The 14,436-nt window shown below is 39.1% G+C and overlaps 1 protein-coding gene across 2 annotated transcripts in view; it reads right to left on the bottom strand.

Moving 5' to 3' along the window:
- Positions 1 to 14,436, bottom strand: part of APC6 (anaphase promoting complex 6) — a 320,808-nt gene that overhangs the window by 71,106 nt on the left and 235,266 nt on the right. Inside the window, exons 13-14 of one of the 2 annotated variants that reach the window (XM_089431966.1) lie at positions 11,553 to 11,666; positions 9,078 to 9,177 (exon numbers count right to left, since the gene is read on the bottom strand). In XM_089431966.1, the coding sequence (XP_089288092.1) occupies positions 9,078 to 9,177; positions 11,553 to 11,666 (214 nt within the window). The remainder of the gene's footprint in view (positions 1 to 9,077; positions 9,178 to 11,552; positions 11,667 to 14,436) is intronic. The other variant, XM_089431967.1, reaches the window with a different exon arrangement.

The following is a 14,436-nucleotide window of genomic DNA, read 5'->3' as shown; positions in this document are numbered from 1 at the left end:
CCATTTGCTCATACACCTCGCCAATCACTGGTTTGTCTGTATCTGCAAACCGAATCATGTTATAAATTGGCTTGGTGAAATCCAATACCTGTCTCACAGTTGTCCAAAACTGCCCATCAAGAGCGGCCTCCTCCACCGTTTCAAAACCTGCAATGTCAGCTACATTTGTAGCCCTTTCCTTTAACACCTGCCAATTTGGACTTGATACCATGCTAGCTAAACCCTCTCTTACCTTCAAAAGGCGCCTGAAGGTGAGGTAATAGCTACCAAATCTAGTCCTCGCAATCTTCAGCAACTCCAATCTCGAGTGACTGCGGAAAAGGCCATGGGTATTGCTATGATTTGTAATAAATTTTATCATTTTTTTTCCTTTCTTGTACAAATCACCAATCCATTGGTATTGTTCATTTTTGTTTTTGACAATATCATGCAACAGAAGGTTCAATGTGTGAACCAAACATCCAGACCAAAATATGTTCGGGTATCTATCCTCAATAATTGCTCCCGCTGCCTTACAATTAGGAGCATTATCAGTGATGACTTGGATGACATTGTATGGGCCAATACGCTCAATTGTTTCAAGCAATGCTTCTGCAATGTTGATAGCGGTCTTGAACTTGTCTGAGTAATCATGTGCAGCTAGAAAAATGGGACCACTTCGGGACACAGCAAGAACACTTATCAATGGCTTGCCTTTTACATTTGTCCATCCATCAGATACAATGGACACCCCATTGTCAGTCCAAGAACTTGTCATTTTATTCAAAGAATGTGATATTTTTGCTTTTTCATGATCAAGGCCAACAGTTCTTGCCTTGTCATACCCAGGGCTCTTGTATCCTTTAGGGGCATCATTTATGGCAGAAACCATTTCGTGCCAATAAGGTGAGCGTAGAACATTGAATGGTATCCCATTTGCATAGAGGAACCTGTAAATTTTTGAATCCACATCATTCCTACACCCCTCATCAAGGAAATCTGATATGGTTCTACGGCGTAAAGATGATGACCCTGAGCCTCCATGTCCATATCCACTGCCTTGGGAGGATGCTGAAGGAGTTCTTTGTGAGCTTTCAAAGAAACCCCTTGATCTTTTTGCTTTGTATTGGGCGTCCTCCTCTTCCTTTATGTATTTGGCTCTATCTGCTGTTGACACCGCGTCGCAAGTTCTGATTCCTATTTGTTTCTCTCCATCCCATGCCCTTTTCCCGCAAAGGTGTCTTCTCAAACGGGTGTATGAGCCTGTGTAATCAGTGTTGCAATGGGGGCAATGAAATTTAGTGGTTCCACCCCCTCTCCCTGTTTCAGCCCTCTGAACATATTTCCACAATGGAGTTTGGTCTTGTTTAGTTTTTTGACCCTCATGTTCACCCTCCTCCACATCCTCCTCACTGGGGTTTTCACCTATTTGACTTCCTCCGGCTTCTTCATCCACCTCTTCAGTTTCAGGCCCCCTCCGTTTCCTACTCTCCACCACCATAATAACCAGAAAAGGGACCAGGAAGAGGAAAATGCCAATAAAAATCCCCAGGTCCATCGTGTTTGATGTTTGTAGGGTTTGAGTCTTGAATCTGCAAATTAATTTAGTTTATTGGGATTAATTCATTTAATTTATTAATTTAATTTAAATTAATGATCTTTAAACTCAAACAGGTAAATTAAACTAAACAAACTAACTACCTAACCAACTAAACTAACTAAATGATTAAGTTACTTACCTCTGCAAGCTTGCTCCTCGCTCCTTGGCACTTGCTCCTCGCTCCTCAGCTCTGGCTCCTTGCTCCTTGCTCCTTTGCTCTTCCTCAGCTCTCAAGCTCAAGCTCAATCTCATTGAAATGATTTTTTTTTGGCCCATTGGGCTTATAAACCAAAAAAAATTAGTTAAATTTTTTTGTTTTTTCGGGTCCGGCGGAATTTTTTTCCGCCGAACCGCTCCCGGATTTTTAAAATTCGCTCCCGGAGCGTTTTTTAATGCCCGGGAGCGATCAGGGAGCGATCGCTCCCCGATCGCTCCCGGGCATTAAAAAGCGCTCCGGGAGCGCGGGAGCGATTGCTCCCTGAAGCACTCCCTCACAGACCAGGGAGCGCAAATTTTTTTACGGGAGCGCGCTTCGGGAGCGGGTTCAAAGGGGGGGGGGCGCTCCCCCGCAACAGTGCCCTATCTTACTTCCTAAGCCTTGTTCTTAGCAAGAGTTGTCCCAATGTTGCACGAAGCAGGGACGAAACAGGGACGTTTTTTGGAAGCGGGGACGTGGAAGCGTCATTTTCCAAAAATCTATGAAGTGAAGCGTCTGCGGAAGCATCTGCTATATATATATATATATACTCAAAATAAACATCCCAAATACCAAATTAGTTGTAGAAGACATGAAAACATGCATATTTTTGCATAAATCAAGATAGATATAGCATCCATTGTACATTAATGATTGATTATTCAAGCATCAACCATTTAGATGCATCAACCATCTAGAATCTAGATTCTTCTCCTCTTGTCTAGCCGTTGCTTCTACCTCGACTATCTAGGGATATTAGTCAACATTGCCCAATTTTGATCAAACTACCTAATCCAAGACTTAAAATATGGTAGAAAAAGCTTAACATGCTTGATCAATGATTTTGACTTGATTGAAAGGTAATGTTTTGCTAAGGGCATGACAAAGGAGTTCAACAATTAACACCACCAACACTAGGGTACATATAGGGCTTGGTGCTCTTGATTAAATGCTAATCGCATACCTTCATACTTGATATAATCTAATGAAATGCCACAATCCCATTGATCCTGAATTCCTAAAAACTGTTAAGTCTGTTGAATTTTGAATAGGATACGAAATTCTATTTTCTCCATATGAAGTCCAATGAGGCTGGAACCACTCTCAAACATCCTGGGTCATTTCATGGTAATGTTCAAAATTTAAGTAAAAGGATGAAAATGAAAAATAAAGGAGAATGTCACTTTTACTTTAAGAATTTAACATTACCATGAGGGAGCATCTGTTATATTTATGTTTTTTTTATATTATTTTTGCTATATATATATATATATATATATATATATATTGCATTTTTTTATTTTTTTTTCGGAAGCTTGATGCTTTATACGAGCGAAGTGCCGTCAGAAACGCGGTTTGGAAAAACTGAAATGCGTTTCGGGCAAACGCTTCCTGGAATTTCCAGGAAGTGCCCAAACGCGTTTCAGGCAGACGCTTCCTGAAATTTCCAGGAAGCGCTGAAACGCATTTCAGTTTTTCCGAAGCGCGTTTCAGGGGTTAGATCTGGGGGGGGACGTTTCCTGCAACATTGAGTTGTCTTCTATAAGCCTAACTTGTCACTATGATCCTTGAGCTTGACATATTGTTAGGTGACCTATCTAAAGGGAAGCCTTCCAGTTGTCAAATTCCACAAAGAACTAGAGGTAGTGGATGTGGTGACAGTGGACCACACCTCATTTTTCTCCCTTTGTCTAGTTTTTCCTTGTAGGTTACCCCCTTTACAAGGCCTCTTAGATTTTGCAGAAAAAAGATCCATTAAGTGTAACAAGCCCTCCTCAAACATTGTCTAGAAGACCATCCTCATCTAGGCTCTAAATCATGGTTTGCCCATCAAGTAGTTTCAAGGCCATCCTAGGGGCATGTTGGGCCTCTATGATAGAGAAGAAGGGATTATGTGTGGCATTCCACGAGGGACACTGATCAAATCCAGGAGATCTAGCTCTAGTAATCAATGTTTTAAAACTCCGACTCCGACTCCGACTCCGAAACGGTAATGACTCGGCTGGCTCGATTTCAATGACTCGGTCGTTGTAAAAAATACATTAAATATTTATTTTTTTTTATTAAAAAACATAATTTTAAATATTTTAAACATAATTTTAAAGATTTTCATTCATGTTTCCAAACACACAGCATTATAATATAGATGGAAGACAACATATGATCAAAGTAGGCTCATGAACCAATCCACTATATCAAAATGGTACCCAATGGCAATACATAGTCAACTGTCATACATGATCAAAGACTCAAAACAAAATACAAATAACCAAGGAGGCTAGAAATGGCCTCTACAACAAAAGTAAACTGTGATGGTGACCAGACTGCAATACTAGTACTACTGGGCCCTGGCTAGTAGCTACTGCCAGAGGAGCCAAGATCATCTCGACCAATCTTTGGATCATCATCATCAGAGTCAGACAAGGGGCCCCATGGCTCCTCATCATCATCATCGTCTCCAACTGCAACTGTAGAAGTGGTACCAGTACCACTAGCAGGCTGTGCAGCAGATGCAAGCTGAGATAGAGTAGATATGCGGCTGCGCTTCTGTCGTGGCTGAGCAGAGGAAGCACCTACAACTGGAGTGCTTGCTGGCTGTGAGACTGAGGCTGGTGGATTGGGATCTGCATTCAACTGAACAGGCTGAAGTTGAACAACATGTTCAAGTTCAACTGATGTCTCCATATCTATATCTACATCAAGATCCTCATCAGGATCAAACTCTGGTGGACGACTCTCCACTACCCAATCTGATGTTGGATCAATGTCTTCCAACACAATGGGATCTGAATCAGGTCTTTTGTTCAGCAATTGGTTTCGTCTGAGCCGAAGGTTGTATTGGACATAAACTAGATCATTCAACCGTTTTTGATCCAAACGGTTTCTCTTCTTTGTGTGAATCCTCTCAAAGACAGACCAATTGCGCTCACACCCAGATGCAATGCAAGTTTGACTCAAAATACGAATTGCAAACCTTTGTAATTCATGGCACTGGCCACCAAAGGCCTCCCACCATTGCGCTGCAAAAAACATAGGAGTGTAATGAATTATGAGTTAGATGAAGGCTGAAGCTCAACAAAATTACAAATTATATCTAACTTTCAAATTATAAATGATTTAACAAACTTTAATAAAAGAAGTAAAACCATTAAGAAATTAAAAATTGAAATTTTTGTTTACCTGGCTCATCTGCTTCTCTTGCAATCTTTGCTAGGTTCTTCCCAAAGGTACCTGATGCATTGCTGAAGGATGTGACCTGTCGATGTATCTCCAACTGATCAGACTCCGATGGGATCATGTGTTCAATGCAATCAACCAGTCCATCTCTGACCTCCCCCCTCAAAGCTCCTGACTCCTTAGCTTTATAATGATACTGTGGGTTCAAAAAATACCCAGCTGCATGTATAGGGCGATGGAGTTGATTGTTCCATCTTTCATCAATGATTGCCCAAATGGGCCCATACTTTGCCACTCTATCCTTGTATGATGTCTTTATTTGCTCCTTTGCTTGATCCATAGCCTCATAAATGAAGCCCATAGCCAACCTTTCCCCATCCACCAACCGCAACACCTTAACTAGTGGCTCAGCAAGCTTCACAATCTCTGCTGCCTTTCTCCAAAAAGTTTCTTCATTGACTTTCCTTTTCAATTCTTTGCCTTCTGGTTTGTTAGACCAATTGCTTTGATTCCATTCATCACAGGAAAACATCTTTTGCAAGTTTCTATGTTGGGAAAGCATAGATTGCAATGTCAAAAAATGTGTAGCAAATCTAGTGATGGCAAGCCTAATAATATCCTTGCCTCCAGTGTGTTTCCTCATGAGACTCAAAACCAGTGTATGATTGTAGATAAATTTTGTTATGCTTTTGGCATGATCTACAGTCTTTTTGACCCAATCTAATTTTCCAATATCCTCAAGCATGAGGTCTATGCAATGTGCAGCGCATGGGGTCCAAAAGATGGTCTTGTGTTTTTCCTCTAACAGTTTACCAACAAGAACGTAGTTAGAGGCATTATCTGTGATGATTTGAACAACATTAGCCACCCCCACCTCCTGAACAACCTGATCCAATAGCTGAAACAACAAGTGGCCATCTTTTACCTTATCAGATGCATCAACTGATTTTAAAAACATGGTTCCCTGTGGGCAGAAGACAAGAAAGTTAATGATGGTACGGTTTCTTTGATCAATCCATCCATCTGACATGATGGTACACCCTGTTCTTGCCCATGAGTCCCTGAACTCTTGCAAATACTCATTAATGGATTGAATGTCTTTCTGCAAACAAAACCCCCTTAGCTCATGCATAGTAGGGCCTTTGAAGCCTTTTCCAGCAGCATGTATGGCATCAAACATAGGCTCATAATATGGTGAACGAGCAGCATTAAAGGGGATATCAGCATCATACCACCATCTAGCTATGTACTCACAAGCAGTCTCCCTCAATTCTTTCTTCCAATGGTCATCTAAAGTGGGCTGAATTTGACCTTTACTAACTTCAGGACCATGTGCATCTGATGGAGAGGAGGGAGTGAAATAACTTTTGATAGTCACATCACCCTTTTTCAAATTCATTCTACCCTTTCCCTTATCATGAACAGAACCAAAAGAGGGAGGAACATAACGGAAAGGGTTGGATGCCTCAGTTTGAGGGATAGAGGAAGAACCCTTAAAATCATAGTGGGGGTTGGTAGCCATCATTTTTTGTATCTCCCTCTTCCTCCCAATTTCAGCCTGTATCTCTTTTTGCCTAGCCTTATCTTCTTTAAATTTCTCAAAGTTGGCCAACAAATTCTTCCTAATCTCCCCAATTTTTGGTGAGGTACATGGGGTAATTTGGCCTCTAATCCCTGCCAAGTGTTGTTTCAGCCTATTAATGCCCCCAGGACCTTCCTTAATTTTCCTATGGCAAAATTTGCAATGCATTTGACTATCAACCATTTCAACATATGCCCAAGCAGGATCTCTTGCTCTAGGTGCCATTTTTTGACTAGGAAAACAATCTGAAAATGAAAAAAAAAAAAAAAAAAACATTGATTCAATGTTCATTTATTTGACAAAAAACACTCTCTAAGCTTTCTTGATATGCACCTAAAATTTACTAAGCAAAAACAGATTTATAGAGGTGGAAAGAAATACCTCCAGGCACAAACTGCCTCCTTAAGCTTGCTCCAAGAATCAGCTCCTCAATGCTGCTCCAAATGGCTGCCCAAGAAGCTCCTCACTCCAGCTACAATGCTCCTCCAAGACTCCTCACTGCTGCTCCAAAACAAGCTCAAGAACTGCTCACTAATTCTCAAAGAAGACTCTCACTCAAATGCATAAGACTGCTGTGAGTGAATGAGAGCATTTGGGTGTCTTAAATAGGGTTTGGGAGGGGGAAATGGACCCCAAAAACATTTAGCATATTATTATAACAGTTTGGGATCCATAAACTTCATTAAACAATTCAAAAATACCAAAAAAATGATTATTTTTATGTGGTTTACGCGTGCCTGGCCGTTCCTTTGTGACTCGGCCGAGTCATATCGGAACCGGCCGGGTTGACCGAGTCACACATGACTCGGCCGAGTCATTGAATGACTCGGCCGAGTCATGTGTGACTCGGTCAACCGGACCGTTTCCTTGGCCGGGTCACTCCTCCAGGCATCAACTCGGTTCAACTCGGCCGTTTCGGTTTCGAAACGGCCGGTTTTTAAAACATTGCTAGTAATGGACATATCATAGGAGTTAGAGAGAGCAACCTGTATGGCTTAAAGGGCCAGTATATTTGAGCAATGGCAAGAAAAAGAACAGTGATAGAGAACAAGGAACAAGAAGCTGCAAATGTTGAGCAACTTATTCAAGTTCAGGTGGGGAGGAGCAGTTGGTGAATTCCTCCAAGTCTATCAAGAAGGTCTATTGGTATGAAATGACCTTATAGGATTTTCAAGTGCGGTTTGGTTCTAGGAACCAGACCAAGGGGAATGGGACTTCGAGGACGTTCCCAAACCAAGTGGCAGGGAAGGTTTCTACTACAAAGGGAGCAGCCATGGAAACGAATGCCATTCCAAGATCAAAGTCAATTCTAGCAGCCAGAAGTACTTCCCTTGCTAAGAGGAAGTGATGCTATTTGTATCATGAGCAAGTACTTCTGCACAAGTCTAAGTGTCTAGACGTGTAGAAGTCGCCCACAGATTTCCTTAGCATACTTGCTCTAGTTGCTTTTGTAACTTCACCTATGTTTTGTCTTAGGAAAAACACATAATTATTATGTTGGCTAATTGAGCAAACGTAAACTTAGGAAATGTGAAATAATTACTTTAATGATTATGTTTTATTCTCAGCTCCTGATCTCAAGTGATGCGAGATCTAACCTCGGCCATCAATCACATTGAAGCTTAGGGTTAGGGATTTAGGTCAATGTAAAGTTATAAAAACAAGGCTAAGGGGAGAGAGAAGACACCCATATAGCAGCACAAGAAATTGAGAGAGGCATCTCAGTGAAGAGTGTGATACTCTAGTATGTCGAATCTGAAGAAATGTAGAAGGGCAGTTTGGAGATCCAGATTAGCAAAGGGGACGGAGGACCGATCTACGGCCTGATCTGCTGGATCAGATCCAAAGTATATTGTAATTTGTAATTTTCTTAGGTGGGCCATTATCCCAGGACAGGAGCCCAAGTAAGTTTTGAATGTTAATGAAGGAATGTTGATTGGGTAGAATCTGTTTGTGTCACTGTGATTGAGATTGGCTAATATGAAATTTGTTTTCGCTAATTAAGTTAAGAATCTATATGTGCTTTCATTCAATAGATCTGTTATCTGCTAAGCCAATGAATTGTCAAGTGCTAGGTTTGTAGGAAAATAAACACCTATGCCATAGTTATATACAATTTGCATTACAAAATTAGTATTATTACCCTTTTAAAGTTGATGCTGATAGTAAATTGTAAACATTGTTGGAACTTGGAAGCAATTCCAATATTTTGGGGCACGTTATCCACAATGAGCAAAATACACATAAATGAATTAAGATGTATACCAGATCTTGAAATTTTATTATCACGCCCTTTCTTTCAAATATATCATACAAATACATAAGGTTAATAGTTGGGATGTAAAAGGCCAAATCAGGAGCCCTTTCAGCACCACAAAATGTGGCTTATACAGTAAGAATGTTTCTAGATACTTGTCTGAGTTTTACAACAAAACAAGAAAGATATATATCAGTTTTGCTAACTTCTAGCAACACTTTTGGAATTCACATTTACATTGAAATTGGATAAATTAAACTTAATGCAGATGAGCTAAAATGAATACCTGCAAATGGTAAGTGTATCCAAGACCTGCATATGTGCTTACATTCCTCGAAGAAAGGTCCAATGCTTTCTCATATGATTTGATTGCATGAACGTAACGTCTGATAACAAAAATGTAAGTTCGAGCGAATAGAGTAAAGAAAGGGATAGTTGGGTTCATAAAATTAATTCTGTCAGCATATAACTCGCAGTTACTAGAGAAATTTGACTATACGTGGTCAAATCAACAATATTTATCTATTGCAGAGAGTGGAAATTGTGTTAAAATTTTCCGTTGCAATTCATTGATCAGAGTATATTCTAGAACAGTTCACCATGTGATTCAGAAGCAAACATATTTGATTTGTATATATCATGGATCAACTCTATATTGTGTTCTAGTTCATAATTATATGAACTCTAGCTGGCAGACATAGAAAGCCTTGTACAAATGCATGGAAGGATCTTAAAAACTGATATTTTGATATGCTGATCAGATGATAGATTGAACACATTACATAAATAATCAACTTAAAAAACACACTGCTACAATTACAAAGGTACTCAGATTAAATAAAAAGTTACTATTATCACATGGGGCTAACAGACTCTAAGCATACTAAACAGAAACAGAAATAAAGGACGCCAAGCATATCAACGAGGTAAAAGCAAAATAGAAAATATCTATGCTGCCACACCTAAAGAAAGAAAAGAATTTTAGTAAAAAAACTTCAAATTGTATAAAGAACCAGAAGGTTGAACATAAATTACACCTCATGATGAGTATGTGATTTCTCCACCAGGACCATAAGTACAGTTCAACGAATGAAGCCACTTTTATGACAAAAACAAGAAAAAGTTCATAGGTTCTAATTACCTATGTTGCGAGGAAACGTTGGTTCAGGGACGGGTACGTCATTTTTTGAAACAGGGTACGTGGGTTCTTTGGGGGTATATTATAATTTATATATATAATATATAAATATTATATTCTATAAATTATAATATATGAATTTGTATATTTTTCAACTTTAAACAAGAAAACTAAAATATTTATGATTTAAACTTTAAAGATTTAAACATGCACACCATTGAACATTCAACATTCACATTGAAATTTCAAAATTTCTAGTTTGATATCAAGTGCAAATTGGATTTCACATATTAATAAGAATCATGATACATGTCCATTGTCATAATACATTCAAAATTTGCCGTAAGGCATCTCCAAACATGAACTAGGAAATTTTAAAATACTAAAATAAAAATAGCTAATTGTGAACAATGGCTTCCTCAAGCCATGTCACCAGCATCACTCAGATCTTCAGTTAGTATTCTCACCAGGTAGGAATCACTCTCATCTTGAGGCTCCTACTCATCCATAGCAACTGGAGGTAGCTCAATAAGGCCATCTGGTTGTATCTCCTCGTCCACACACATAGCAACATCTATATATTGGTCCCATCTCTTGAAAGGACCCTCCTTGTACCTAGGGTCTTTTCGAGATATGAGACAAAGTGTGTTATGAATGTACACTAAGTTCTTTGCCTTCTTTGAGCCCAACCTATTTCTCTTTACTGAATGGATAAAGGCATAAGTACTCCAATACCTCTCACAAGATGAAGAACTAGCTACTTGAAATATTAGGGGAAGCCCATTAAGTTATTTAAAAATTTTAAAATATAAACTAAAATAAACCCCAAAGAATCCCAAACAACCCGATTTTGGGGTTCCAAGTACCCATCATCAGGGTTCTCCATACCGTCAAGACAAAAGAACCCAAATTTTTTTAATGGAGAACCCAGTTCTTCATAGAAGAACCCAGTTCTTATGGGTTCTTATTAGAAGCAACCGTACCCAAATCCGGTACATAGGGACAAGAACCCAGGACGGATTCGAGAACCCCACTCCCTGGTTCGCGAACCTGTGCAACATAGCTAATTACCTTTCTGTAAAATCATATGGCCAATTTCAAATAATAGTATTAAAGTAGGCAAAAGAAATACAAAGCCTGCCAAAAATAAATTAGTGAGTTGTTTGCAAGTTATGAAAGGAAAGGCTCAATCCTGCCCTGTGGCTGTGAAAAGCCTGAAATCCTTTGCAAGTGCATTCAAGAGAATGTGCAGAGTATTTTCCCTTTAAGACTAATTGAATTAGATGCAACAAATTGAGTGCCTATTCCTAGAGTACAGTTTTCTTAAAGTGAAACCAATAATAACTTTTCTAAAATACTTAAACAGAACACCTAGAGATCCAAGGATGATAGTACAATTTCAGTTAAACTCATGAATTCTATCTGAAGAAGGACGTCATGTTTTGAACTGATTATTCTTGACCAAAGACCAAGGTCTTCATGCAACAATTAGAGGATCAGAAAGATATTATAAGCTGGCCTCATCGTTTACATATGGAAGGAATAAAATAAGTATGAATTGATTAAATATGCTCTAAGCTAAGATAAATTCACAATACTCTCTTTCTAGAAAAAATGGCATACCTGAGTTTTCGTAATGCATGTGCCATGTTTACCAATGTCGGTTCCCAAGTTTCAGTCAATGGTAATGGAACGAGACTTAGAGTCTTTTCAAACCACCGTACAGCTTTCTCATACCTGTAAAGCACCACAAAATAAATTAAGTTTCTTCCACAGATGCAAATTGTTAAATACTAAAATCAACTCGATGCTCAGTTTGAGAAAACAAAGTTGCAGCTAAGAATCCCTAGATAAGAAAAACATATATTCAATTTTTCCACCCTTAGTGATGAGATGTCAATATGGTTCCACCTTTGTTGATTTTTCTTCGTTGTCCACAACCTTATCATCAATATTCTGGTATAATGACACACTCTAGCCTCTGTGTTTGATCTTCAAATGCACTTGCCTTGGAGAGAATACCACCATATAGGTTAAATTTAAAAATCTCCATGCAGGCTTCCTCTTTGTCTTGAAATTCACAAAAATATTTTCCCTTACCTTCTCAAGATAGAGATTGACTTATTCAAGTATATTCTTAATGACCTTCATTTATCTTATCTTCTTTCTACTTCTGAAGTTCTCATGTGATATTATCTATCAATTTCTTTCATCCTACTTTAATTCTTTTTTGCATTTCTGATTTGGGCTCATTGGTATTTAGGAGATCTTCAATTCTCCTATTGATCTCTTCACCTATGATCATTTCTTCTACTTCATAGAGATACCTTTTGACATTTTTAATATCTCATTAACGTCTTGATTATGATCCATAGAGAGTAGGCCCATGGGCTGTATGCTTCACCGACACAGACACTCTACAGAATAAAATTGAGATCCCTGCAGTTACAAATAGGTTGAGATCATGCCCTTTCAACTGGTTTTGGTTCACTGGTTGCAATGCTTGGTTAGAAATTCCAACCAAAGAAATCTATAGCCAGCAGAATATAAACCTTGCTTATTTAAACAAGTCTACATAGCACTAACTCTGTTTGCAAACTGCATTCATTAACAAGCAATGCCAAAATGAAATAGTACTTTGCATATCAATGTGCCTACTTAGCATTCACAAAAGTCACACCATTCACATGTCGATATCAACAGAGCACACAATGTGGGTATACGTATGGTTGCATGCATATACTCATCGAAAGGTTATTCTACTCTTGAAATGTGCCTACAAAATACTCAGGCACTCAATCCTCTTCCAAATCAAGCAATTACCTAAGCATACATATGGATGCTGAGTAATTTAACAAGATACACGCACTGAGAATGTATTAATCGCCAAAAGGAATGGCTGTGGATGTAAATAATGTGTTTGTTGTTGTCTTGCACAAAACATGGAGGGTTGTTGAAACTGCACAGTGGATTTAAGTATATGGTGGAATAGAGACAAAGGGCAGCTCTAGGAGAGTAATTACACCCATGCAGAGCATACACAGCATTCCAAAGCAAGCCAACCACTCCAGCAATTAATAAAGGTGCTGGAAAGTGTGGTATATGCAGCTAGACTCAAACCAGTGGTCGATCCACCATTAAATGACAGAGGAAATCCCTCAACAAACCCATCATTCAATAAATTAATACCAAAGTAGAGATTCAATGCAGTTCTGGAGTAATCCTGGTGGTTTAAACAGTATCCAAACAACAATTAAAACACAACTGTAACAAGGTTATGGGAGTACATTTTAGTTTGTTAATTGAACAGAGAGAGAAACACACAATCGTCAACCGAAATGATGCAATTAACTAGCAACTACCAATCACACACCATAACAAGAAAGCTTTTACATTGAAAACCACACAGGAAACCCAACATTTGCTGGGCATTTTATTAGGGTCAGTAAATGGTTAGAAATGTGAGCTGCATTCTCAAGCAGAAACTTAATGTGATTTTACTGACTGTCAAGATTGCAGATGGCCTTGGCTAAGATACAGCCTTCAATCTTCAAACAGGCTTCTTCTTCCTAGTTCTTCATCTTCTCCTTCTCCATTTCCTCTCCAACTCTCTTCATTGAATTCCCTTCTTTTCCACACCCTTCATATTTAACAGAATGCCTTAGAAGGCCAACCTCATAGTGGTTCATTTCATCTTCCAAGTAAAAAGTAGTTTTGGACAATTCTCTCAACTTTTCAAAATTAAATTTTGTTATTTACAAAGTTAAAAAGAGGGATTATTTAGAGGATCCATTTCGGATTACACCTCCCCGTTTGTAAGTTTTTAATCCCCTAAAAGCTTCAACTCCCTTTGATCTTCTTCCCTGCATCTGTGTGCCTACCTCCTCTGCAATCATCAAAGAGTCTTCTACAGATCTCCAAGAAGGGGTGCCTCCAAAATAGGATGGAAGATAAGAGCTGAATAGGAACTGCCTTTGGTATGAGCCTAATTTCCATCTCAAGGCTACATATGACATTCTCTGCTGCAATAAGTTGTTGGACAATTGCCCCTCCTTGAGCTGCAGGTGCAGGTCGCTTCTCTTTCCCTTAAACCTCGACTCTCAAAGATTTATTCTTGGCTATTTGGTTCTTTGGATGGAATTCGCAGTGAAGCGTCCAAAATTTGGCCACCGAATGTCCAGTTAGCTTGCAAAACTAACAATACTTCCTGCATGGTCTGCTTACCCTTCTAGAGTGCCTACAATTGCTAGCCTTATGAGCTATTTTCTTACAACAGAAAAAATCCAAAGGTACCATTCCATACATTTTGGGTTTGTGATGATACTTACCAGCTTGGTTGCTTGATCCACCAAATGTTGGAGCATATATGGGTGGCAGAATCATCCCTTTGCTATCCTCTTCCAAGCCTCTACAAAGCATATTTGAGCTCGTTGCGCACTCCTTCCACTTAGTGAACTAATCAGACTTATGAAGAAATCTCCATGTGGGCCCAATGCCAAGTGCATGG

Source organism: Pinus tabuliformis, chromosome 5_1, assembly GCF_031772625.1.
Source record: "Pinus tabuliformis cultivar Carrire ecotype Pingquan chromosome 5_1, CPIR1, whole genome shotgun sequence".
In the NCBI taxonomy this organism is placed as follows: Eukaryota; Viridiplantae; Streptophyta; class Pinopsida; order Pinales; family Pinaceae; genus Pinus; species Pinus tabuliformis.
This window is presented reverse-complemented; position numbering and strand designations above follow the sequence as displayed.